General features: G+C 46.1%; 1 protein-coding gene and 1 long non-coding RNA gene across 13 annotated transcripts in view; one reads left to right on the top strand and one right to left on the bottom strand.

The window, feature by feature from the left end:
* The window catches only part of LOC108178662 (immunoglobulin lambda-1 light chain), a 353,981-nt gene that overhangs the window by 120,831 nt on the left and 205,806 nt on the right, over positions 1–27,344 (top strand). For 2 of the 12 annotated variants that reach the window (XM_070065853.1, XM_051826713.2), the window contains exons 1-2: positions 2,162–2,272; positions 2,383–2,713. The exons of 9 other annotated variants lie outside the window; for them this stretch is intronic. In XM_070065853.1, the coding sequence (XP_069921954.1) occupies positions 2,227–2,272; positions 2,383–2,713 (377 nt within the window). In that variant the 5' untranslated portion in view covers positions 2,162–2,226. Of the gene's footprint in view, positions 1–2,160; positions 2,273–2,382; positions 2,714–27,344 lie in introns of those variants that run through there. One more of the 12 variants, XM_070065854.1, reaches the window with a different exon arrangement.
* On the bottom strand, positions 2,712–17,476 carry LOC103351719 (uncharacterized). Its single transcript, XR_011385164.1, has 4 exons — positions 15,024–17,476; positions 10,175–10,337; positions 8,877–9,048; positions 2,712–4,704 (listed from the first exon to the last, which is right to left on the bottom strand). It is a non-coding gene; the product is annotated as an uncharacterized lncRNA (long non-coding RNA).

Here is a 27,344-nt window from a genome sequence, read left to right on the forward strand (position 1 = left end):
AAAGTGAAAAATACTGTTTGAGTACTAGTTATAGCATTAAATCTCAATGTACAGCACACTAAGGACAAAGATCCTACATGAGAGGTAAGTGCACAGTGACACCTGTTGTTGACTTAACAAATTGACACTCGTGTTTATGGCCTCAGTAATCACCCTAGGCTCTAGTCATGAGTTGCCAAGGCTATGGAAGCCCCCTGAGTTCACCGACTCTGATCATATTTAGACAAGGCCATGGTCAAAGTGGAAGTTCTTTCCTCCCTTCAGAGAAAGGTACCTCCTTCTTTGATGACCCGTTCTTTCCACTGGGATCTCACTCACAGAGATCTTTCATTTAGTTTTTTTTTTCCAGAGTGTCTTGGCTTTCCATGCCTGAAATACTCTCAGGGTCTTTTCAGCCGGATCCGCATGCCTTAAGGACTGATTCTGAGGCCAGAGTGCTGTTTAGGACATCTGCCATTCTAAGGGTCTGCTGCGTATCTCACTTCCCATGTTGGATCATTCTCTCCCTTTTTCATTCTATCAGCTAGTATTTGCAGACACTATTCTTGTTTATGTGATCCCTTTGGTTCTTAGTCCTATCATTATGATCAATTGTGAACAAAAATTGATCACCAGGACTAGTGAGATGGCATTGGTACACGCCACCTCGATGGGATTGAATTGGAATCCCCTGCTATGTTTCTAACTCTACCGTTTGAGGTAAGTCAGCTTGAGCATGTCCCGAATTGCACATCTCTTCCCTCTCTTATTCCCACTCTTATATTTAACAGTGATCACTTTTCAGTTAAGTTTCAGCACTTAAGAATAATTGTGTATTGATTACAGTTTTCAACCAAAAGTATTAAGTAGAACAAACAAAAAAAATACTAAGAGGGATAACATATCAAGTTGCTCATCAACAGTCAGGGTGAGGGCTGTGATCATCCACTCTACCCAAAGCTCCAGTTGTCTTCTGTTATCAGATACCAGACACGCAGTGGCTCAGCCCTGGCCTTTGCAGTCACTTGCAGAATTAACTGGTGAATGGAAGATCCATCTCTCTCTCCTCTCTCTCTCCTTCTTTCTCTCTAACTCAAACCTTCAAATAAATAAATAAATCTTCACTTGGTTAATCCTCCACCTGAGGCGCTGGCATCCCATATGGGCACTGGGTTCTAGTCCCGGTCACTCCTCTTCCATTCCAGCTCTCTGCTGTGGCCCGGGAAGGCAGTGGAGGATGGCCCAAGTCGTTGGGACCCTGCACCCTCATGGGAGACCAGGAAGAAGCACCTGGCTCCTGGCTTTGAATCGGTGTAGCCCAGGCGGTAGCGGCCATTTGGGGGGTGAACCAATGGAAGGAAAACCTTTCTCTCTGTCTCTCTCACACACACTGTCTATCTGTCCAATTTTTAAAAAAAGGTACACATATGGAATTCCAGCATCTCAACCAGGGGGCCTGGGATCAAGTCCTGCTCTGCCCCTGACCCAGCTTCCTGCACATGGCCTCGGGGCCGCAGGTGCTGCCCAAACACTTGGGTTCCTGTCACTCATGTTGAAGCCCTGAGTGTAGCTGTGGGCTCCTGGCTTCAGCCTGGCTCAGCCCTGTTTTGGACATTTGGAGTGAACCACAGATCAGAGGATATTTTTCTCTCTGTCTCTCTCATCTCTCTCTCCCTCCTTCCATTGCACTTTGCAATAAATAATTAAATAACTGCTGACAACTTACTTTGTGCCCTATGTGTAGGTCAGATACAGGGAGTTAGAAGCACAGTAGCTACACAGATTATCAGGTCCCAGCTTCTACAATCAGGCTGTGAGTGTGTGAATGGGCACAGTGACTGGTGAGCTGCAGAATTTCTGTGAACCTCAGGTCTCTGGGTCATGGGGAAGTGTATGCACTGTCACCAGTAGGGGGCGCTGTGAGACTGTCCTGTGTTACCTGTGCTCACTCCTGGGGATGCAGCAGCTGTTCCCTTGAAACTTGGTAGAGTGTCCTGAGCAAGAACCTTTGTGTTGTCTCACAGGTGCTTCCTCTCCCTCAAGGCATCCCCAGGGAGGGCAACAAACCCTCATCCTCCTCAGTCAGCAGTGGGAGCTGAGCCCCAGCACCAGGGCTCAGGGAGGGGCGGGGCAGGCACTGGGTGGGGCCTCATTTGCATGAGCAGCCCCTCCTCTGGCACAGGCTGGAGAAGAAAAGGAGGCCTGGGGCAGCACAGCCCACTGTGGTCATCAGGGGCTGTGACCACCATGGCCTGGGCTCCTCTGCTCCTGCTGCTCCTCTCTCACTGCACAGGTAGGGACGGCCCTGGGGACCAGGTCCCAGCCTGGCTCAGACCCCTTGCTCAGAGCCCTGAGGGACGTGAGCCTGACCTCTGCCCCCTCCCCGTGTGTCTGTGTCTGCAGGTTCCCTCTCCCAGCCTGTGCTGACTCAGCCGCCCTCCCTGTCTGCGTCTCTGGACACAACAGCCAGACTCACCTGCACCCTGAGCACTGGCTACAGTGTTGGCAGTTATGTAATTGGCTGGTACCAGCAGGTGCCAGGGAGGCCTCCCAGGTATCTCCTGACCTACCACACAGAAGAAATTAAACACCAGGGCTCCGGGGTGCACAGCCGCTTCTCTGGATCCAAGGATGACTCGGCCAATGCAGGCGTCCTGAGCATCTCTGGGCTGCAGCCCGAGGACGAGGCCGACTATTACTGTGCTACAGCTCACGGTAGTGGGAGCAGCTTCCATGCGCACAGTGCTTCAGACGATGAGGAAGTGAGACAAAAACCCCAGTTCCTCAGCCATGGGCTCTGAGCATCTTTAGTGGTGAATATCTGTGGAGACCTCTGAGTGCAAGTTCAGTGCAGCAGGCTGTGCCCAGGACCAGGGGCCAGTGACACACACAGGTGCAGCCTGACCCTGAACCACCCCAGTGCATCTGGGGAAGGCAGAGACAGAGGAGGTCTCAGAGTCCAGGGCACAGCCCTGTGCATTCTGCAATAAGCTGGGACACGGATGAGATATGAAAATGCAAACCTCGGACTCCAGTGCTGAGACAATGTTGATGTTCAAATTTTGTGACATAGATCTCCCCACAGCAGTCACTAAGTCCTTTAAAAAAATGTCTAATGCTTTAGAAACAAATGGAAATGATGTGAATGTAAATACAGATAAGGTATACATGATAACCAGGTGTAAAGTATGAAAGCGTATTTTGTAAAAGTGACACAAAAAAGAAAAATTCAAATAGAAATAAAAACAGACTTAGTATTAAAATGGAAGTCAGACACTGGGGAGATTCAATGGCTCAGCACATCATGAAATAAAGGACTGACAAATTCCGAATAACAACAGCAAAACACAAACAATTCTCTGTCTGAGCTGGAGGAGGTGGAATGGAAAACAAAATTCCATGTTTGTTCAAAGGAAAAAGAGCTGCTGAACATTCTGGGGAATTCTCCAGGTCATTCCCATTCTGTGGTTCATTCACCAGGGGGCGCTGTGGATCCATGCAGCAGTGAGCAGGGTTTGATGCAGATTCAAACTGGTGCTGCACTCTGGCCTCATAACCAGCCCTTAAAGCATTCAGATTTGGCTAAAAAGCCCATGAGAGCATTTCAAGCGTGGAAAGCCAAGACACTGTGGCAGAAAATGACCTATATGAAAGATCTCTGTGAGATCCCAGTGGAAAGAAAGGGCCATCAATGAAGGAGGTACCTTTCTCTGAAGGGAGGAAAGAACTTCCACTTTGATTATGGCCTTGTCTAAATAAGGTCCGAGTTTGTGAACTCAAGAGGCTTCCATACCCTTGGCAGTTCATGACACTCGCTGTGCAAGTGTCTGTGAGGTATATAACATTCCCTTCACTCCCAGGCACGTGCATCCAGGACAAAACCTTGTAGTGAGATCTTCCCCAGTCTCTTATGCAAACTAATCCTATTCTTGGAACCGGTAACAATGATGTAATTCACCTTTCAATCACACTGGGAGGTTTTCATTGTTGTTGTTGTTGTGTTTTGGTGTGAATCCCATTTTCTAATCTCTTCTTCCTCCTCACTTCACTGGCACATTGCAAAAACATGGTGCAAATGGTTATTTCGCTAGATGGCTGAATGAGAATGCCTTAGGTTCCTTTTAGCCCTAGGGATCTGTGATGCTGCTTCCACTACCCTGAGCTTTGTGTAAAAGACCAAGGGTGGGGCTAGCACTGTGGCATAGTGGGTTAAAGCCCTGGCCTGAAGTGCCAGCATCCCATATGGGTGCCAGTTCTAGTCCTGGCTGCTCCTCTTTCTGATCCAGCTCTCTGCTATGGCCTGGGAAAGCAGCAGAAGATGGCTCAACTCCTTAGGCCCCAGCACACACATGGGAGACCCAGAATAAGCTCCTGGCTTCAGATTGGTGCAGTTTCAGCTGTTGCGGCCATCTGGGGAGTGAACCAATGGATAGAAGACCTCTCTCTCTGTTTCTACCTCTCTCTGTAACTCTGTCTTTCAAATAAATAAAATAAATCTTTACAAAACAAAAGGCCAAGGGTCCATCTTTAAAAATGAGCACACATTCATTAGTTGCTACTCACATCTACAGCAGGAACGATCTAGATACCAAGGGAATTCCGAGGATGGACCCAAAAAGGAGAGAGATGGAGAGGACAGACAGTGCACTACACAATCTTCAGACGGTCGCGGGCAGCCACGCAGCTACTACCTCTGCAAGCAAACTCTGGGACCCAAAAAGCACCCTGCATAAGAAAAAAAAATATAAATTTTGGGGTAAAAACCTGAGACGCTCTAGTCATCACCCTGCCTGCTTTCTCGCCTCAGAGAGCAGCAAGCAGCTAACCTCGAGCAGGGAACTGCAGAGCCCGGGGAGCAGCACAGGAGGGTGTGTTCAGTAGTGGGCAGTGGCTCCACATGTCCCACAATGAGCTGCTGACTCTCCAGCTCCAGGAGAATACTACATTCTGTATGTCCCAGCCCAATATGTATGGGCTTCTGTGAGAAAGAGAACTGATTCATAAGTTACAGATAGATTTTTTAATTTTTTAAAAGAATTTATTAACACATTGGGTTCTCAGGGTCATAGCAGATGCATAATTACTACTACACAGTTCTCAAGTTTCATGTTAATGTAATTTTTTCTAGATTTATTTATTTATTTGAAATTCAGAGTTACAGAGAGAGAGAAGGAGAGGCAGAGAGAGGGAGAGAGAAAGGTCTTCCATCCGTTGGTTCATTTTCTAATTGACTGCAACAGCTAGTACTGTGCAGATCCGAAGCCAGGAGCTTCCTTTGGGTCTTCCCATGCAGGTGCAGGGGCCCAAAAACTTGGGCCATCTTCTACTGCTTTCCCAGGCCATAGCAGAGAGCTGGATCAGAAGAGGAGCAGCCAGGACTTGAAACAGTGCCCATATGAGATGCCGGCACTGTAGACGGAGGTTTAACCCACTACTCTACAGCGCCAGCACCATTATTGTGATATTAATACAAAGAGAACAGATTCTATGTAGTCCATAGATATCATTCCAAGCAAATAATAATACTATATGTAGATTTTTAAAGTTACTCAATTTGAAGAATGAGAAGAAATGATTTTTATGAAGATGTGTTTGGGAGGTAGGAGTTTGAGACCAAAATAATAATAATAATAATAATAATAATAATAGCCAATGAGGACACTTGCAACTATGGAACACAAGCATTTCATTTAAATATATGGCCTTGGTGTTTGAAGGCAGAAAGGGACAGTGTGGAACGTCTGCCCAACGTTCTGAAACGCCTTGACCGGTTTCACTAAAACAAAACATAGGGGGCCTCTAAGTCCCGTCAGCATTCACACTTCTCCAGAGGAGCTGAAAAAGAAACCAGGGATTCCTCACCACCCAGCTATTGGGAACTCCCTCTAATGACATTGTGTCTGAGCCTTCTGGATGGGTCCATGGTGAAGATTCATGGCTGTGCCCAGCAGGACCAGCCAGGAGGAAATTAAAATGCTCAGTCTGGTTCCACAGTAGTGAAATCAATTCAACCCCACAGGTGTCTCAGAAGGGCTAGGAAATGACATAGCATCCCCCAAATCTCCATCAGGGACATCACCACCACTCAGCCACAATTCATACAGGCAAAGTTCATCCCGTTCTGCTTCTTCTCCCAATGCCTTAACTCCCTATCTCTACATACCCTTAAATATAATGCGCTCATGGATTCAGGACTCTGAATATATATATTCAGAATATATACCTGCAGGAATCAAGCAGGTATATTAAACTGCGGTGAACAGAATGTCAAATACATCTAACGTCCCTGCCTCCGGCCCTTTGCACAGGTTGTTCTCTCTCCTCCGCCATCCTGGCTTTCTTTCCAAACATAATGGATTTTCTAGTTCATGGAGGATTTACTGCACCTTAAAAACACTTCGCAGGATTCCAACATTAGAACAGGGGTCCTGTGGACAGAATGTGGCTGGCGATCACCGCTGGCATTACCGTGAGGACCAGGTGACAGGTTCTGGTGCCCACATGCGCCACGGGCAACCTGGTGGGAAACATTCCCATGGTTGACAGGCAACCATCAAACAAGCTGTGAGGGAAGTGCAATGTCCTTGTGAGATAACCAGAGGATGGTTTCAAAGCAGTGGAGAGTCTCTTTGCAGTGTTTAATGTGACAGTTAAGAAATGGTGGGGGCTGGCATTGTGGTGTAGCAGGTAAAGCCGCCACCTGCAGTGCTGGCATCCCATATGGACACCAGTTCGAGTTCCGGCTGCTCCACTTCCGATCCAGCTCTCTGCTATGGCCTGGGAAAGCAGTGGAGGATGACCCAAGTCCTTGGGCCCCTGCACCCATGTGGGAGACCCAGAAGCTCCCGGCTCCTGGCTTTGGATCGGCACAGCTCTGGCCACTGCAGCCATTTGGGGAGTGAACCAATGGATGGAAGACCTCTCTCTCTCTCCCTCTCTGCCTCTCCTTCTCTCTGTAACTCTACCTTTCAAATAAATAAATAAATCTTTTTTTTAAAAAAATGAAATGGTGGCATTACCAGCAGGGGTGGAGGGTGAGGGGCAGAATAAAGGTTTGGGAGTAAAACCAGGATGTGAACCCTTGAGTATCCTCTATGAGTATCTGTCCTGCATGACCCTGTGCCTTCTCATCTCTACAGTAGGGTTAGCTCTTTTGAGTCCTAACGGAGAATTACAAGCCAGCCTTTCTCAGGAGCAGTCTTTCCTTCAATATGAAGAATGACGTGTTATCATGAATTCAAATAATGTTAGCATATCAAGAATGCTGACACTGGGGCCAACGCTGTGGCACAGTGGCGTCCCATAAGGCCGCCGGTTATGGCCTCAGAAAGCAGTAGAAGATGCCCAAGCACTTCAGCCCCTGCACATGCGTGGGAGACCCAGAAGAAGCTCCTGGCTCCTGCTTTGGGATCAGCTCAACTCTAGCCATTGTGGCCATTTGGGAAGTGAACAAGTAGATGGAAGATCTTTCTCTCTGTCTCTCACTCTCACTGTCGGTAACTCTACCATTCAAATAAATAAATAAAATTTTAAAAATAAATAGATAATAAATAAAAAGAATGCTGACACTTTAAAAATGATCAGTACTTGCTGGTCTACTGCACTGCATATCCTCCCAGTGATAACTGCAGTTCAAAGTTACAGGTATATGGTTTAGGATTTTTCTATGTGCTCAGACAACCTTCATACGACTTCATCTGTTTTATTTTCTAAAGTGAAATAAAGGGGCCCGCGCTGTGGTGTAGCAGGTAAAGCTGCCACCTGTAGTGCCAGCATCCCATACAGGTGCTGGTTCAAGACCCGGCTGCTCCACTTCCAATCTAGCTCTCTACTGTGGCCTGGGAAAGCAGTAGAAGAAGGCCCAAGTCCTTGGGCTCCTGCACCCAAATGGGAGACCTGGAAGAAGCTCCTGGCTCCTGGCTTCAGATTGGTGCTGCTCTGGCCGTTGCGGCCATCTGGGGAGTGAAACAGCAGATGGAAGATATCTCCCTCTCTCTCCATTTCTCTCTTTCTGCCTATTCTTCTCTCTGCAACTGTGGCTTTCAAGTAAAATAAATAAATCTTTAAAAAAAGTGAAATAAAGGCATATATGTTATTCTGTGGGTTTTTTCCCCCATTTAGTCTGTATCATGGGCATAGTCAAAGTCAAGAACAGAGCTCACTCCTGTTTGGGCACAGATGCCTCATACTCATGGTAGGATTCCTTTGCCTGCTCCCCTGGTGGTAGAACCATGGGCTGACTGCACCATTGTGTTAGAAACCATTCTCAACGGAAAGGTGTCAGTCACACACACTTTCTGCTTTCATACTAGTCCCCTAAAAGTGGTTCGCATTTTCCTCATCGGATCTAAAGCTTGAACAGCCCCAACAAGCTTTAGAGAGTGAGCATTTCCCCACATCCTCCTTAATACTATCATTCACGTTAAATGTCCTTGACTATTAGAAAGGAACTGTTTTTCAGTTTCCCTGGTCCTTAATAGTATGTATTCTTTTAAATTGCTGAGCCAGTGCTCAAGCCCTAGGTGAAACCCTACTGGCCCCCAATGAAACACAGCTCAGATGTTGGCTGTACTGTGCAGTGTTTCTCAGTGTCTCGGGCAGCACTGAGTGTACTCTTCCTGGTCCAATAACAGTGCAGGTTCATACCCAACAAATGACCGTGAAGACCTTATACTATAGTGTCCACTGCCCGACCCCTTCCCTGTCAATGCCCTGGTGCTTTGAAAGTGCTAGAAAGATGGTCTCTTGGAACTTCTTTAAGCTCTGGTGGTGTAGTAAATACATTGCCTGGGATTTGCACATTAGTACAGTGTTAGAAGTGGAAGAGATCTTACAGTAAAATGAACTTCAATCCACTACTCATTAGGTACATGTGTCACAGGAAAGGGTCTACTTACCAGGAAAAACAATCCAAGACAGCTGAGATGGACACAGTGGCAGATCACAGTGAGTGCATCCACACACGACCTCAGCTCAGACCCTCACGGCCACACCACAATGCTGTGTTGTCGGTGAACTCTCATCGTGTGAAGAAGACTGACCACACATCCAGTGAAGCCCTTCCATTCCCTGCAAAAGAAAGAATAGAATTAGAGACTTGACTGAAAATGAGAAGTCCATTCCAGGAAGTATTAACTAGTATCCTCAATGTTTCGTGACAAAGTTTTAAAAATTATGCATGCTGATGAGCACAAAGTTACCAAAGCAGGGAAAGGTACTAATTTCTGTGTTTAAAAATGAGACATTTGTCTCTTTGCTCCTGAATATCATTGCATTGAGGATTTCCATAATCTACATCCCTACTGCCTCTCCAGCTGAAGTTAGATTTTTCGATGACTTTTATTTTATATGTAGATTGTTGATGTGCCTTGGTTTTGTAGAAGAAGCAGAACTGTCACTGATGTCACCATTTGCTGGGCTGGGAGGTTCTATCATGGTTTGAACAAGGAAATCAGTGACCTTCCCTGAGAAGTTGGTGGCTGGTTGGAGAAGCAAAGATCTTCTCCTGCTCGAGGTGTTTAAGGGAAGCAGTGCTGCATAGAAAGTAGCTGTTAGCTCTGAGTGAGGGAAGCCAGGAGCTTGGATCCAACGACCCCCTTCCTAACACAAAGCTGTATGTGTAAAGAACAGAGATACCAAGTGCTTCAAGTCTCTTCCTCATCTGACAATCAGAGTAGTAAGGTTACCAGTCTAGGAACAGTTAATAAATATCTATCAGTTTATAAAAAATAAATCAACCAGACCACTATATAGATAGGCAACTGTCAATATATTTCAAACACTTGTTAGGGTGTTAGCTTTGTCTTTTAAGAACTCTGCCAATTCTCTATTTCATTTAATTCTTTACAACAAATCTCAAGTTAGGTACAATTATGTCTTTGTTTTACAGAGAGTTGAGCAGTTTGCCTACGACCCTAATGCTACTGAGTAGCAGAGACAGGACGGTACCATGCCACTCTGCCCCCAAATCCTGTGTCCTTTAGCAGTCTACCAAGGGCATATAAAATATTTCAAAAGAAATGGAGACCATACTCCGTGTGCCTTCTTCCGTTATATACGTTAGTGAAAAGGGAGAATTGTGGTTAACCACATCAGAAAATAAAGTTGACTATTTATAAATAAGATGAAAAATATGGGTTTTGCTACCCTATTGAAATAAATAATTATTTTATTACTCCAGCAGGGAAAAATTTACCTGCCAAGTGCGTCTCATAGCAGATGGCAGGCCAGAGGACAGCGACAACTGGAGGGCAAAGGGAGCAAGCGCATGACCCCGTGTAACGGAACGGCGGCCCATGTGGTGTGTGTACCAGTGGGACACACATGACGCTGTCAGAGTGAGGAGGGTAAGAAGGGATCTGTGAGGACAACAAAGGGATTTAAGTATTAGACAAATCAATACTGGGATCACCACTGGGCTTGACCTCTGCTTTTTAAGATTTCTTTATTTATTTGAAAGTCAGAGTTACAGAGAGAGAGAGAGAGAGAGAGAGAGAGAGAGAAGCTTCCATTCGCTGGTTCATGTACCCCAAATGACTGCAATGGCAGGGGCTGACCAGGCCAAAGTCAGGAGCCTGAAGCTCCATCTGGGTCTCCCATGTGTGACAGGGGCCCAAGCACTTGGGCCATCTTCTGCTGCTTTCCAGGTGCATTAGCAGGGAGCTGGATCGGAAGTGGAGCAGTGGGGGCTTGAACTGGCAGCACCTCTACAGGATGCCAGCATCACAGGCGGTGGCTTTACCTTCTACGCTACGACTCTGGCCCCCATGACTTAACTTCTTAAACTGATTCCTATGGTCATTCATTGATTTTTCCCAATCAAATTCAGTGTAGTTGTGCTTCCATCCTGGAATCAAACGAGCATTTGTGCCCAAGATCACAAACCTATTACTGTGGCAGTGGCGTCGTGGGCTCCCCTTCAGAAGGACAGATTCCACACGGTTCTCTCACTCCTGTGTCACTTGCCCAGGATCAATTTCTTGGCGAGTTCTGGCCCTGGTATTTTCTACATCAAATTAAATTTACTAAAGAAACTGTTCCTTTACAAAACTGTCACCAACCATTCACTATCTTTTTGATAAGGAGTAGTCTTTCTTGATGTCCCATTTCTCTGAAATACTGGCACAATGGGACTTGCTGGCACTGCTTACCTGTGCTGACTTGAGGGCAACACTTCCCTGGATCCACAGAGGCCTGGGTGCCCAGGTCAACTCACTCAATGAATGAGCCGCGGGAAATGAGAGACGGTAGATCAAGGAGAGGAGCAAGAATTCCGTTTCCATTCTTCCCGGTAGGGAGGCTCAGATGAAAGTTTTAAGTGTTAACCTGTGAGCCCACCTAACACATTTCTTTTACAGAAAACCACATAGGTAGGTAACTGACAAAAATGAAGCCACAAAAGCAGAAATAACACATTCACATTATTACTACTTTAACTCCAGGCAGATTTGATAGCAGCATCAATTCCAGCATTTTTCCATGAACTGTAAGGCAAATCATTTTCTTTTTTTTAATTATTATTATTTTTTTGCCAGGCAGAGTTATACAGTGAGAGAGAAAGAGAGAGAGACAGAGAGACAGAGAGAGAGTTATAGACAGTGAGAGAGAGAGACAGGAGAGAGATCTTCCTTCCATTGGTTCACTCCCCTAATGGTTGCTACAGCCTGTGCCGCGCCGATCCGAGGCCAGGAGCTGGGTACTTCCTCCCAGTCTCCCATGCGGGTGCAGGGAACCAAACACTTGGGCCATTCTCCGCTGCCCTCCCAGGCCACAGCAGAAAGCTGGACTGGAAGAGGACCAACCGGGACAGAATCTGGCACCCCAACCAGGACTAGAACCCAGCACCCCAACCAGGACTAGAACCCGGGTGCCGGCGCCACAGGTGGAGGATTAGCCAAGTGAGCCATGGCGCCGGCCACAAATCATTTTCTTTCACTGTCTCTTCTCACTCTCCCCTCCAAATCAGATGGACAGAGTAACGTGGTGTCATCAAGGAGGCACTGGGAAGGGCTCTCTACCGACTGGAGATTTGTCCAGCAGGAGGCCAGGATCTCCACACCTACCTACCTACCTACCTACCTACCTTTCTTTCTTTCTAGATTTATTTATTTATTTGAAAGGCAGAGTTACACAGAGAGAGAAGGAGAGGCAGAGACAGAGAGAGGTCTTCCATGTGCGGGTTCACTCCCCAATTGGCCGCAACGGCCGGAGCTGCACTGATCTGAAGCCAGGAGCCGGGAGCTTCTTCCAGGTCTCCCACATGGGTGCAGGAGCCCAAGGACTTGGGCCATCTTCTACTGCTTTTCCAGGCCATAGCAGAGAGCTAGTTCAGAAGTGGAGCAGCTGGACTTGAATCGGAGCCCATGCAGGATGCTGGCCCTGCAGGCAGTGCCTTTACCTGCTACGCCACAGCGCTGGTCCCAGAAAAAAAAGTTTTAATTATCTTCAAGTTTGACAGCACCAAGCTGCCTGCTAGGGAGGCCACATGAGTCCCTAATCCTGTGGCCTTAGTTCTGCCACAGTTCCTTGCTCTGTTTATGAGTCTAGTCCATACAAAGTGACGATGTGTATGTCTCGTGGGCTAAGATGCACAGCCCAAATCACAATTATACTGTTTCAGAGCCATTAATAGTTCAGCATACTCACTTCAAAAATGTTTAAAAATAAATCAAAAGAAAAATAATGATTAGTATATTAAACTTTTCATGTGGAAATTATGTTCAGGACTCGAAGAAAATAAGGTCCCACAAAACACTTAGTTTGCTTGGTAGTATATTGAACCTCTTTATGAAAATGCACTACATTGAAATGAACCAACAGTTCTATTGTTGTCTGCTGTTTAGTGTCGAAGTGAAGAGGTTGGGAAATGAAACACTAACTACAATGTTTTAAAAGTCAGATAGACCAGAATTTATTTTGGCAAATGTGTAATTACATACACTGCTAATGAGCATACATTGAGGGGCTGGCACTGTGACACAGCAGGTAAAGCCACCATCTGCAGTGCTGGCATCCCACACGGGCACCAGTTCAAGTCCTGGCTGCTCTACTTCCGATCCAGCTCTCTGCTATGGCCTGAGAAAGCAGTAGAGGATGGCCCAAGTCTTTGCACCTCTATACCTGATTGGGAGATCTGGAAGAAGCTCCTGGCTCCAGGCTCCTGGCTCTTGGCTCCTGGTTTCAGATAACTCAGCTCTGGCCATTGTAGCCATTTGAGGAGTGAACCAGCGGATGGAAGACCTCTCTGCCTCTCTCTGCCTCTGCTCCTCTGTAACTCTGCCTTTCAAATAAGTAAATAAATCTTTAAAAAATAAAAAGAGCATACACTGGTGCAAATTTTGGAAAAATTAATGAAAGTGAAAGATAAACACACTCAAAACCATTCAGTCAACAATAATCATTCTTCATATGATTCAGGAATCGTAGATGAACATTCTCAAGGCAACATCATGTAGTCAAAATCTACACACACAAAAAAATGGATACCCATCCACAGCAGAATGAATAAGGTGCAGTGTTTGACTACAATGCAAATGCTACGCAGTAAGGAAACAGATGAACTACAGTTAAACAGAACATGCAGGTTATTCTATCGATAGTTCAACACTGGAGCAGTCCAGTCTAGAACACATGGAGACTCACAGGGGTCAACACGGAAGGAAGCTGAGAGATGATTCTGAAAGCCAGCAGTTCCTAGTTCTAGACCTGAACTGGTGGTTAACAAGGGTGACCATTTTGGCTGAAATCATTGAGCTGTACATTTATTTTGTATGCTTTCTGCATTTTTGATGTATAATAAGTTTTTAAACATCTTGAAATGTTCTATGGTAAAAGAGAGACTATTTCAAAATTGTTAAGTGGAAACAATGAAACGATGCCATAAATATTACTATGGGTTTTCTCCCTCTGGGCTTTTTGGTCTGATAAGCCCTACACATGGCCTCTTGGGATTCATCTCCTCTGAGCCTAACGTCCAAATTCTTTTTTTTTTTTTTTTGACAGGCAGAGTGGACAGTGAGAGAGACAGAGAGAAAGGTCTTCCTTTGCCGTTGTTTCACCCTCCAATGGCCGCCGCGGCCAGCGCACTGCGGCCGGCGCACCGCGCTGATCCGATGGCAGGAGCCAGGTGCTTATCCTTGTCTCCCATGGGGTGCAGGGCCCAAGCACTTGGACCATCCTCCACTGCACTCCCTGGCCACAGCAGAGGGCTGGCCTGGAAGAGGGACAACCTGGACAGAATCCGGCACCCCGACCGGGACTAGAACCCGGTGTGCCGGTGCCGCAAGGTGGAGGATTAGCCTAGTGAGCCGCGGCACCGGCCAATGTCCAAATTCTTAAGCACAGTGGAGGGTTGTTGCGTGATGAGTGGACAGCCTCATCAAATACCACTTTCACATGATACACATGAAGACCTCAAGACACAACGCACCAGGGCCAGCATTGTGGCACAGTGGACTAAGCCATTGCCTGCAACACCAGCACCCCATATGGGCACCAGTTGAAGTCTCAGCTGCTCCACTTCTGGCCCAGCTCCCTGATAATGCACTTGGGAAAGCAGAGGAAGATGACCCAAGTACTTGGGCCCCTGTACCCACGTGGGAGACCCAGATGAAGGTCCTGGCTCCTTGCTTTGGCCTGGCCCAGCCTTGGCCATTGTGGCCAGTTGGGGAGTAAACCAGAGGAAAAAAGATCTACCTCTCTCTCTCTCTCTCTCTCCTCCTCCTCCTCCTCTTCTCTGTATAACTCTTTCAAATAAATAAATAAATCCTTAAAAAAAAAAGAAAGACACAATTCACCACCCTTTCAGGCCTGTGGAAATTTTGTATCTTGAGGGGGAAAAAAAGACAGAATGTGATGAGGATGTTGTTTGAGGCAGAGAGTCTGCAGGAGATGAAGAAATGAGAGATACTGAAAGACGTTAGTAATTAAAGAAAAAGAGCTGTTTGCTCTAAAGGCAAGACCCCCGATTCTTGTATCCAGAAAGATGAAAAATTGAATTAGTTGTAAGCACAGTCATTCCTTTACTCAAGAACTTTACGACTCACTTTAATGGAACCTTACTGGTGGGCCCTTGGTCCACTTTAATGTCTGCATTTCTGTAGAGAAATTTCTGGAAGAAACCAAGATTCTCTTAACATCCAGATGTAAGTTCTCCCTCGTACTTGCTCCTGGGCCTGAAGAATGTTGGAGACTGGGAGAGAAAGACTTTTGTAATCCGGGGTGCTACAAAGAGAAAAGTGCAGGTGGTTAACACTGACTGAGCCGGGTGCTGTCAGCACACTCTGTCCCGTGGAGTTTCCTGCAAAGCTCCTGGTGACCTGAGAATGATCCCATCCAGAAGTGAAGTTCTACATGGAAATTTAGAGGTCACCTACTTACATCTAATCCTGGGAGATGGGAAGAGTGCAGTATCATGCTTCTTTATAGAGGGAGAAAAGAAGCCTCACCCCAAAGTTTGTGATTGGGGGTGAGCAGTCGAGGATGGCCGTCTGCTCAAGGTCTTGCTTCTCCATCCCCTCCCAGGCAGTCCTGAGTAAATACTCCTTTTGCCATGTACCCTGGTGAGTGTCCTTTAAAATGAACAGCATTGAGGACAGCAACAGGAAGGTGCTGCTAGAAGACCTGGACAATCCAAGGGAGACCAAGGATTTCCCCTCCGAATCCAGGCACACACCAAAATAACTGTCTCCAGTTTCAAGTAAGGGCCTTAGCAGACTCCTTCCATCCCAGCTCAACACCCAGTGCAGGGGCCAGTGCTGTGGCATAGCGGGTTAGAGCCCCCGCCTACAGCACTGGCATCCCATGTGGGCGCTGGTTCGAGTCCCGGCTGCTCCACTTCTGATCCATCTCTCTGTTATGGCTGGGGAAAGCAGCAGAGGATGGTTCAAGCCCTTGGGCCTCTGCACCCATATGGGAGACCTGGAAGAAACTCCTGGCTCCTGGGTTCAGATCAGCTCAGCTCCAGCCATAGTGGTCATTTGGGGAGTGAACCAGCAAAGGGAAGAGTCTCTCTCTCTCTCAAATAAATAAAATAAATCTTTTTTAAAAACAGTGCAAATCTCCTGTGCATAATTCCCAAGGGGTTTTCATAATCAAACCAGAGGCATGGACACAAACACAGCAGGTTCGGTGCTCATAAACACAGAACGCCTTCCTGGTACACCATCCGACCAGGAAAAGAGCAAAACCAACTTGCACACAAATTTCCTTTTTCTTTCTAATTTTATACCCTCTCCTGCTAGCCTCTCGAGCAGCAAGGATAACCCTGACTGTTCCTGGGAACCCACCACCTGGATGCTACCTTGGAAGGCTGATAGCAACCTGGAACGCCATCCTTGTCATCACTAATGCTTTCCAGGACCAAGTCTTCTGGAATGCAAACAAGTAGAAAAACATCAGGAAAGAGCATTTCCCACTTTCAGCTCCCTCTACCAGAGGAGGCCACACAGGCACACACCCAGTCAGCTGGGGCTTTGCTCTGGTTCACACACCTTGCCCACGGCCTCGCTGGCCACAGTTCTAAACTTACTAAATTACCCTCAACCCCAACCTTGCTTCCCAGACAGACTGTGGAATCAGGCTTCTCCAGACTCCAGCAAGTGTGTGATTTCACAGCACCGGCCACTGTGTGTTCCGAATGGGGTTATCTGTGGTTATAGAAAAGAAGGTGTTGTAGAGATCAGACCATGCTGTGTACTTCACACACAGGGCCGTTGTTCCCTTGGTGTTAGGACCAGTTAGGGAGCAGCTGTTGAGTCAAAAGGTCACATATCCCCAAACTACTGCAAGGAGCACTGGTGTAAGGGCAAGATGCTCTCCTGTACAATGCAACTCTCAAGTTCATTGCTGCTGGAGGTACACAATTCTAAATGCAAGGAAGAAGACTGGTGCTAACCATATGGTTTTTAATGCATGCTCTGATTTCAAATGTTCTAGAGGATTAGGTCTCATGTGGTCCTCCCAATGATACCACCCCCACCAAGGACAATGCGTGTGGCAGCTATAATGTGCATCATCTGGTTTTCACATCTACATTTGATCGAGAAGAAAATGACATTTCCATAGAAGACAGAGAACGGTGGACTTGAAGCCACGGAGACAGCCTCATCCACCCAGTCAGACCTGAACTGGTGGACGGTGATTGCGAATCAGTCAGGAATCTTCGGTCAGTGTGGACATGGGGGTAGAGGGCATGGACTGAGCCACTGCTGGTCCATCCCCTTGGGTGGAAGGAGGACAGCAAAGCAGAGGAGTGGGAAATAAATAAGACACAGATGAGTTCAAAATTCATTGAGTTAATGTGTATTACAATGTGTGATGGTAATGGGTTTTGTTTTCTGGAAAGAAAATCTGGAAAAATAATTCTGAAATTTTTGACAACAAAACTGTTTTCATTAAGCATACCCTCACAATCCTAACTCCCACCAGGACCCCGGAATCAGGGGGCTCTTCAAAGAATCCTACAACAGTCTTAGCAAATACTGTCTTTACCTCATCAAATGAATGACTCAAAAATACTTACTATCTCCAGATCTTATGGACACCTCCTGCAATCACAAAAACAAACAGTATGAGTGCATCGCGGGGCTGAGTGTTTTCATACACATTGGATTCTCTCAATGAGGACTGGAAACACAGAAGCAACGTCAGACAGAGCAAAGGGGATCTGGGCAAGCATGGGTTATAGCTTTGGATAAGACATAAGCTTTTCTTTGGGCATGTGTCTCTCAACACTGGTTTTACTGAGGGAGAGAGTATTTAAATCAAGGAGGAGACATTGCTTGGGAGGGAAAGAACCTCTTGCACAAAATTTATAACTTGGTCCTGGAAAATCCCTTGGTTGTAAATATCAGTTGGTCAGCAACTATTATTCCATCAGTGAAGAAGACAGTATCTGAGATCTATGCAGAATGCTTTCCCATTGACTCAGCTGAAAACACAGGAAAGCAAGGAACCAGTATTTCCAGTTCAGGAAAAGAAAGGTGACCTTACCTTTGCCATGCATGATCCCTCTCCTTCCTCTCCAGAGAAGTGTTTCCCAGGATCTATCCACAGCTTAGTGTTTTCCTGAAAGTCTAAGAGGACACAGGGCATGTGTCAGTCATCAGGGATGAGTCACACAGAGCGCTGCTTCCCTGTGGCTTAGACCGCAGTGAAATGCGCGTGGCCAGAGCATCCTGCTCAGTGGAAGCAGAGGCAGAAATGACCGGGAAACAACAAGGACGGGGACGCTGGCACGGTGGTAATGGCAGCACAAGGCCAGACATAACCGTCAGCCTGCAGGTCTCTCTAAACTGCCTACTATGGTTTCTTGACCGAAACAGCTGTCACTAGTAACGTTTGACGCAGAGCTCAGCTCAGTGATACTCTGAAGTCCACGGTGCTGTAGTTCATGCTGAGGGGCATTCAATGCAAGCTTCTCAGGATAATCTGTTATAGATTAGGGTCCCGGATAGAAACAGTTTAAGGAATGATATTAGTGAACACACAGCAGTATACAGACCCACTCCCCCACCAGGGTATCAGGTAGGCCACTCATAATAAAATGACCGAATATATTTAAAAACTTTATATTTTAACAACAGCTTTTCAATACTGCAAGAGGATCTCATTTATGAAAATAGCGGAGTCTCCATAAAACAGCAAACTGTGCGGCATTTTAACTTCTCCTGGCCCCATCTTCCACTCTCCAGTCCTGCCTTTGGCTTGAAAATTAACAGCCATGTTTGCAGTGAAAATGTAAAACCCAGGAGCAGTGGAATATGACCAGGATTCTGCTGGATTTCCTTCAAGTCTTCTTTCTGGGAGAAGTCTCAGTATTTTTAGATGTGTTGTTTTTCTCTCTCTGTGTGTGTTAGTATTTATAATGATTCAGAACTTATCCAGAGCAGGGGAAAAATCATTTTCCCTAGGGATACTTGTTCAAAACAGTTGCAGGCAATGATATATCTTGTGGCTGCCTGAGTTGGTGGACTAGTGCTGTGGGAAATATTAAACAGAAGACAGCAAAAGAGAAGCTGCATGTTGACTGGGTATTCACAAAGGAAGCTTACACAGGCTCAGCATACTTCTGGAAGGCCACATTCGCTTGTGGAAGTCTCCTACTCAAAGGGGCTGGGAACACGGCGGGGAAGGAACTGAGGTGGTTCTAAATTCTCAAGTCCAGTTGACATTAAGAAGCTGATCAAGTGAAGATAAGGTAGAATTCTGATCAGCAGGTTACTAAAAAGGTGATCCCCAACACACACTCAGAACAAACATTTGGGGATTAAATCAGCACATGGAAAACCTCTCTCTCTCTCTCTCTCACTCTCTCTCTCTCTCTCTCTTTCTCCTTTTCTAACAAATATAGTGAATAAAATTTACAAAATTTCAAAATTTGCCCAAATCTGACACCTGAGAATTGGAGCTTGGAAAAGTCGTCACTATCACTAGAACTATCGTGATGTCACACTGTGCCTAAATAGTGTATGTGAGCCACATGGTTTATGCTAAACATCTGCTTTCTGGGAATCTTGGGTTTGGTACACGCTAAGCAGAAGGTGCCTACATGGTCCAAGAAGAAGTTTGGGGCTGGCACCGCGGCTCACTTGGCTAATCCTCCGCCTGCGGCGCTGGCACCCCGGGTTCTAATCTAGGTTCGGGCACCGGACTCTGTCCCAGTTGCTCCTCTTCCAGTCCAGCTCTCTGCTGTGGCCCGGGAAGGCAGTGGAGGATGGCCCAAGTGCTTGGGCCCTGCACCTGCAATGGGAGACCAGGAGGAAGCACCTGGATCCTGGCTTTGGATTGGCGCAGTGCTGGCCATAGCGGCCACTTGGGGGGTGAACCAACGGAAAAAGGAAGACCTTTCTCTCTGTCTCTCTCTCTCTCTCACTGTCTAACTCTGTTTGTCAAAAAAAAAAAAAAAAAGTTTGGGAATTGAGTATCTAATGAGCTTCCCTGGTAGACCAGCTGACATGATGTGGCGTTCTTGCTGGAGAAGGAGTGTCCCTGTGGAATTCTTCGGGGGGGTGGGGGAGCACGGACCACCGGAACCTGGCACAAGGTTTTCTTTGGACATCATCTCATGCACATTTTCTCTTTGATGCTTTTTGTTTTGTACCTTTTTACTATAAGAAGTCATAGACATGCTAATGACTGTGTACTAAACTCTGTGGGTCCTCCCAGAGATCATCAAAGGTAACCTGAGACTGATCTCAAGCAAACTCAGTGAGGGCCATAACCCAGAGAAAGGAAAACTCAATAGAAACTGTGCCTGGGGAAGCCTAGATTTTGCACTAAGACAGAGGATGTAAGTGAGCTACACTAATATATGCAAATAACAGGGCCATATAATATCTACACTAATATATACAAATAATGGAACCATATAACATCTACACTAATATATGCAAATAACAGGGGCCGGCCCTGTGGCATAGCAGGTAAAGCCACTGCCTGCAGTGCCAGCATCCCATATAGGTGCCAGTTCTAGTCCTGGCTGCTCCACTTCCAATCCAGCTCTCTTCTATGCCCTGGGACAGCAGTGGGAGATAGCCTGAGTCCTTGGACCCCTGCAGCTGTGTGGGAGACCCAGAAGAAGCTCCTGGCTCTTGGCTTCGGATCAGCTCAGCTCTGGCCATTGTGGCCAATTGGGGAGTGAGACAGCGGATGGAAGACCTCTCTCTCTGCCTCTCCTTCTCTCTGTGTGTAACTCTGACTTTCAAGTAAATAAATAAATCTTTAAAAATATATATATGTAAATAATAGAGCCATATACTATCTACTCAATAACACACAAAGGCAAAACAAGTCTGTGATGATTTTTACAAATTGGGAATGGCAATGAACTGATAAAAATAAACAGAGACTCATTTACAATTCTGAAATATGAAGTAAAATAGTGAGGTGATAGATCTCACTGGCAGAACAACAGTATGAATATGATTGAGCTGAAAATTATCATCAATTATCAGGATCCACCTTTTATTGCCTATTTTATCCAAAGCAGCAGAATACATGCATTTTTTAAGCTTACACGGAACACTCAAAAAGAGACTATATTCTGGGCATAATATCACTGCTCTCACTTTATATTAATACCAGTTATATGAAAAAAATATGCTCTTAGATTATTGGGGCTTTAAAGAAATAGAAGTTAACCAGAACATCCAAAACTGTTTGTCAATGTAACAAGATAGTTGAAAAGGACATCTAAGTTACAGATGTTTCAACAGAAATTTCTAAATATCTTCAACTAAAAGAAGTAATAATTTAACTAGATAACGTGTGTCTAGTGCAACAAAGGCAGTGTTCGGAGAGAAATCTATACCATTAGATGTAATGTATTGGAAGAGAAGAAGATATAAAATCAATCATCTAAGCCTGCCATTAGGAGATGACTGAAAATGGAGCAACACAATGTGTAGCACATGGAAGAAGTGACGAGACATATTGCGGAAGTCAGGGAAGATGAAGCACAGGAATTTCTCATCAAATCAATGACCCAAAGATTGGCTTCTTGAGAGGATCAATACAATTGATAAAACCCGATTCAGGCTAAACAGGAAACAAGAAGAGCAAACATAAAACAATTAATACAATGAACGGGAGAGGGGCCAGTACTACTGAAAAGGAATTTTATGAACAATTCTAATCCCACAGTTTGAATATCTAAATGAAACGAGCCAGTTTCCTGAAAGACATATATTCCAGAATCCAGATAATGTGGGGGGCGGTGCTGTGGTACAGTGGGTTAAAGCCCCAGCCTGTAGTGCCGGCATCCCATATGGGCCTGGTTCTAGTCCCAGATGCTCCACTTCTGATCCAGCTCTCTGTTATGGCCTGGGAACGCAGTAGAAGATGGCCCAAGTCCTTGGGCCCCTTCGCCCATGTGGGAGACCCAGAAGAAGCTTCTGAATCCTGACTTCAGATCAGAGCAGCTCTGGCCGTTATGGCCAATTGGGGAGTGAACCAGTGAATGGAAGACCTCTCTCTCTCTGTCTCTGTCTCTGTCTCTACCTCTCTCTGTAATTCTTTTAAATAAATAAAAATAAATGCTTTACAAAAAAAAAACAGACAATGTGAGGAATTTTATCTATTAAACATATTGAGTCCAGATTCATAGTGGCCCAAATGAAAAAAAAAAAAAAAAGCCCTAGGTCCAAAGTGGCCCAAATGAAAAAAAAAAGCCCTAGGTCCAATAGCCTTCACTGATAAAATTTACTGAATGTTTATGCATCTGTAATTCATCAACTGTGCTTCTAGATATTCATCCTTGATGTGAAAGTTTATGTCCATAGGAAAATTTGCACAGGGATATTTCCAAAATACTTATCTGTAATTGCCAAAACTAGAAGCAACTGACCATGATGATGTCCCTGGAGAAGTGAATGGAGAGGTAGCTTTTGACTCACGTGTAAAGTGGGATTGTCTATTAATTTAGAAATAATAAGAACCAGTAATAGGTTCAGGGAGAAGATGTATTTCTGCTAATGTTCGACAGCTAACTAAAGTCTAGACACTAGGTCAAAACTGCTACTGCATGTCAACCAAAGGTGACTTTGAAACTTTATTTCATTTGAAAGAAAGGCAAAGTTAGAAATAGAGCTAGACTCTGCTGTGGCCTGGGAAAGCAGTGGAAGATGGCCCAAGTCCTTGGGCCCCTGCACCCATGTGGGAGACCTGGAAGAAGCTCCTGGCTCCTGGCTTCGAATCGGCCCAGCTCCGGCCATTGTGGCCATCTGGGGAGTGAACCTGCAGATGGAAGACCTCTCTATCTGTCTCTCTTTCTCTCTCTGTGTAACTCTTTCAAATAAATAAATAAATATTTAAAAAAAGAAAGAAAGAAAGAAAGAAAGCTAGAAAAGGCAAGAAAAGAAGCGACAGAGTTCCCATCAGTTGGTAAATCCCCAAATGCCCTCAAAGCCTGGGGCCGACCCAATCAAAGCCATGAGCCAGGCGTTCAGTTCAGGTTTCCTATGTGGGTGGCATGGATGGAACTACCTAAGCCATCACCCGCTGTCTTCCAGGGAGCCAATCATCAGGAAGCTGAAATCAAAAGGAAAGACAAGACACAAATCCAGTCCCTAAAATATAGACTATAGGTGTGCCAGCCGGTGTCTTAACTATCCCCAAATTTGCCTTTTAAATGTATTTTTACTTCTGTAAATCATAGCATTGCTGACTGAACAGGAAAATTAAATGTATACAAATTTTAAGAAGATGTCCTACCCTCTTGATAATTTGTACTCACACATTATACACTCAATTGTCTAAAGCTTTCATTCTTTAATCAAATCCTATGCTGAATTTTCACATTAGCTTCACTTAATTTACTTAGAGGTTGCATCTTGGTGTGTATGATCACCAACACTTTGTTGATCCTTCGCCGGGGGCTAGTGGGAAGCTCACAGGGACAGAGACAAACCTTTGAGGAGGTTCCTAGGGAAATACATTCTCGTTAGATGCTGCCGATTTCTTGCTAGCAGAAGAACAGAGGGAAATTGTTAATCGTTTATTCTGAGGTTCTACTTCTGACCTCACCGTTTACTGGCACAGTCACAGGAGGCAGAGGGAGGCTTCGGGCCAATGGTGGGGTTTAGCGAGCTCTTCCCATGTGCACCAGGGAGACTGCGCGGCCCAGGTCTTGATGGGGAAGAGGTCAGTGCAGAAAGGACCCTGAGACTGTGGGTGCTGATGCTCGGCGACTTGGGATTGCATCACCCCAAGAGTTGTGTGAACCAGGGAAGGTGATACAAGCCCTGTGTCCTCGGTTCTCTCCATGGTCCTCTTGCAGTTAAACTGGGCCTACATACTGGTCTTCTATCATGAGTCACAAACTGTCTAAGTGTATATCAGTACCACAAAAGGTGGATGGTGCTGCCAAAGCCCTCCAGAAGTGTTTTACTATGTGTGAGGAGGAATAGGCTAGATCACCCGGAGTTGAACCCAGAGAGGGTGCTTGGACAGTACCACGGCAGCAGAGGATGGAGTTTCCTTTTCACCCAAATCAGAGGTAAGGCGGTTTGGAGACAGAACATCTGTCCTCGTCTCCTCCAATCCCTGTGCTATCAAGCCAGTGGAGTGGGCGGAGGGCAGGATGCAAATCACCTTTTACACTTGAGATGATTAACAGAGATACTAAGTGATCTGCAGAATCAAGATGGCAATCAGTGATCGATGTGGTATTGGACATTAGCTTGGCTCCCTGGGATCAGAGGTCCCTGAACAGCAGAGATCATGTCCTCGACCACCGACCCAAAAGCTCCCCTCATTCTCTTTTTCAGATCTTCCCCAGCTAGGCTTCATGACAGGGAACCTGGGTGCCCTGCAGAGAGAGGCCTGAGATAAGAGCAGCTCACATTCACCTCTACGTTTCAATCTGACCCGAAACAGAACATGTTCTTCCAAAGAGGATCTATGGAGAAAGCTCAGGAAGTGCAGATTTGTGGCCTCTTTCCTTCCTCCATTTCCTGAATGCTGTGGCTGCCTCTGCTGAATGTTTTTGAGCCACCCAGCATCTATCAGTATCCCAGAATGGCTCACACCCCAGCACACCCAATCCAACTGCCATGTGACATTTCTACAGAAAATCAACTCCCCTTCAATGGACAAATTAAATAAGCCGTGAATGTGAAACATCTCCCTTGTGGGTGCCGGTTCGAATCCCAGCTGCTCCACTGCCAATCCAACTCTCTGCTATGGCCTGGAAAAGCAGTAGAGTTGGCCCAAGTCCTTGGGCCCCTGCACCCATGTGGGAGATTCAAAGGAAGCTCCTGGTTTCTGGCTTCGGATCAGCCCAGCTCCAGCCATTGCAATCATTTGGGGAGTGAACCAGCAAATGGAAGACCTCTCATTCTCTCTCTCTCTCTTTCTCTCTCTCTCTTTCTTTCTCGCTCTGTCTCTCTAACTCTGCCTTTCAAATGAATAAATAAACCTTAAAAAAAAAGTCCATTCCCAAAGTTAACAGGCGGTCATTTCAGCTCCCCCACATCCTCACCAACCCTTTGTCATAGTACCTTTGATAACGTGTCTAATTCTACTGGGTGGAGGAGTGAGATGCTACAGTTTTCACAACTTTCTACCAAAAAACATCAGTGCATTTTCAAATACTTGGAATACCTCACTCACTGCTATTTCATTAATTTTTGGTATGCAGTACAGGGGCTGTGGTGTACTATGGATTTTTTTCTCAGTGACACTGCACCCTTTTTGAACTACCACATAACAGAGATAATCAATTATTAAAATCTGTAAATAATTAAATATAATATTATATTTCAACACTGTGTATACAAACTTATGGCTCCTCCTGCTGGGCCTTACCTGTTGCACTGAGATGATCCATGAAGGAAAGAGGCCAGGCCTGTAACCAGAGTTCTACTGAGCGCTGACCACACACGTGGCTCACAGAGCCCATGGTGATAACTATCACCCACTACTTTAAAGCTGCCCCCTAATTCTTGTTGGAATAGGAGTGGCATGGTGAGGAGAGGCTCCGATAAGACATTGATCCACCCAGTGTCTTTCAGTGTTTAGGATCTGGGGTCTGACAAGATGCATGTGTGCTCTTTATGTCCGTGTCCCACTAGCAACTACTGAATATCTGCCGGAACACACACACAGATAGCTACGGGACTGCGTGACCGATGAGTCCATTTTATATGTGCCACGTGGGTTACATCTCTGAAGGCTTGGGGAATTCTGGGAGTATGCATGGATGTGAGAACTCCCTGGTATGGTGGCTAAGGATCCACCTGCTTTTGGGGGTAAGGTGTAGGTTTCAGTTTCAACAACAAAAGTGGGCCCACACTCCTGGCTACATGTCCTGGTTCTTCCACTTAATTATCTAGCGAGCTTGAGTAAGGTTACCTATGTGATTTGGTTTCTCCACCTGTGGAATGGGTATACTAGATTAAGTCCAAAATGTATGTCTGTGATGAGGTCTGAGTAAGTTAGTGTAGGAAAGGATGCAGTTTAATTTTTTTTTAATTGAGAAGAGTGTCATAGAGAGTTGTGCTGGGTGAAACTGACATTTGTCTGGAGGAAACACACACACATCTGCACATTCACAATTTTACACCTAGATGCTGTCTACCCGCCAGCGCACAAATGCATTGCACGCAAAGGGAACACAGCTGATTCTAGGGACCATGGGCACATATCTGGCGTTTGAAAACTGGAAAACTAGCTTCTTTCGCTACACTCCCATCAGCCTCATTTCTGCCATAGGACTGTGATCATGGTGCATCTCCAGACAAAGTCCAGCACGGAAGGACCACGTTACTTATCTAGATTGTGTCACCAGACAGTAAGGGGCTCTAAAATACATACCGACCATTCTTCTCCTTGAGGGCACCTGCAATGCGGAAAAAACACGGTGAGAATCAGAACATGCTGTGCTCTGTTTGCCCTCGTCTTTGTTCTCTTGCTACTCTACGTCACTCTGATGGGATGCGGCCGACAGGTGAAAGGAATCAAGAGTTGGAAGAGAGACACCAATGGAAAGCCCAAAAGATTTCTAGGGGATAGAGCTGTAAGGAAGTTTCAAAATTGTCTGCCTGAAGAGAAAAATGTAAGTAAAAGGCAAGCATACCACATATGACCAGACACTGTTAATTTTGTATGTTCCCTTGAATCAGGTACCGGGGTAAGATTATCCTTCTCCATCTTCCCTCCAGGTAAGCTGTACCAGCCACACATGATGCACATGGACAATTATTCATACCCAATATCCATTCCAAAAGAAAGGAACAGAGAAGGTTGTGGGGAGCAACTCGGACTAGACTAAGTTACTGGAATTAAGACTTATTCTATGCATCTGCTCTCCCACAATATGGCGCTGAGAAGGGAGAAACAGCTTCTACACAGCTGCCTCCAGTTCAACCAATAAACAGCAGGACCTGCTCCTGATTGGAGGAGAGCAGCGTACTCAGCGTGTGGGTAGCAGAGTTGGGATTGGTGAAGAGGACTATAAAGGAGGAGAGAGACAACATGCACCAGGAACATCTAAGGGGAACATCTATCTGAAGGAACACCTGTGCAGCCCCCGAGAGAGCCGGCCGGTGGCGTGCCGCTTCCCTGCGGAAGTGGGGAAAGTGGCCAGGGGGAACCGCCCTTCCACGGAGGTGGAAGGGACGGTAGCCAACCCGGGAAGAACCAGCAGCAAACCCGGGGAGGGCCGAGCAGACGAAAGAACAGCGCAGGGTCCTGTGTCGTTCCTCCACGAAGAGGGGGAGCGACAAAGGTCACGGTTCTGTTTTAGACAAAGAAAGACTGTCTGACCTTGGATATTGTCCAGGTCCTTTTTGCCCATGACTCTGGAATCTCCTGCCTCTGACATTCAGGGGGCGCTAGGGCGACACAGAACAGCTGTCAGTTCATGG

The sequence above is a fragment of the Oryctolagus cuniculus genome, chromosome 21, assembly GCF_964237555.1.
Source record: "Oryctolagus cuniculus chromosome 21, mOryCun1.1, whole genome shotgun sequence".
In the NCBI taxonomy this organism is placed as follows: Eukaryota; Metazoa; Chordata; class Mammalia; order Lagomorpha; family Leporidae; genus Oryctolagus; species Oryctolagus cuniculus.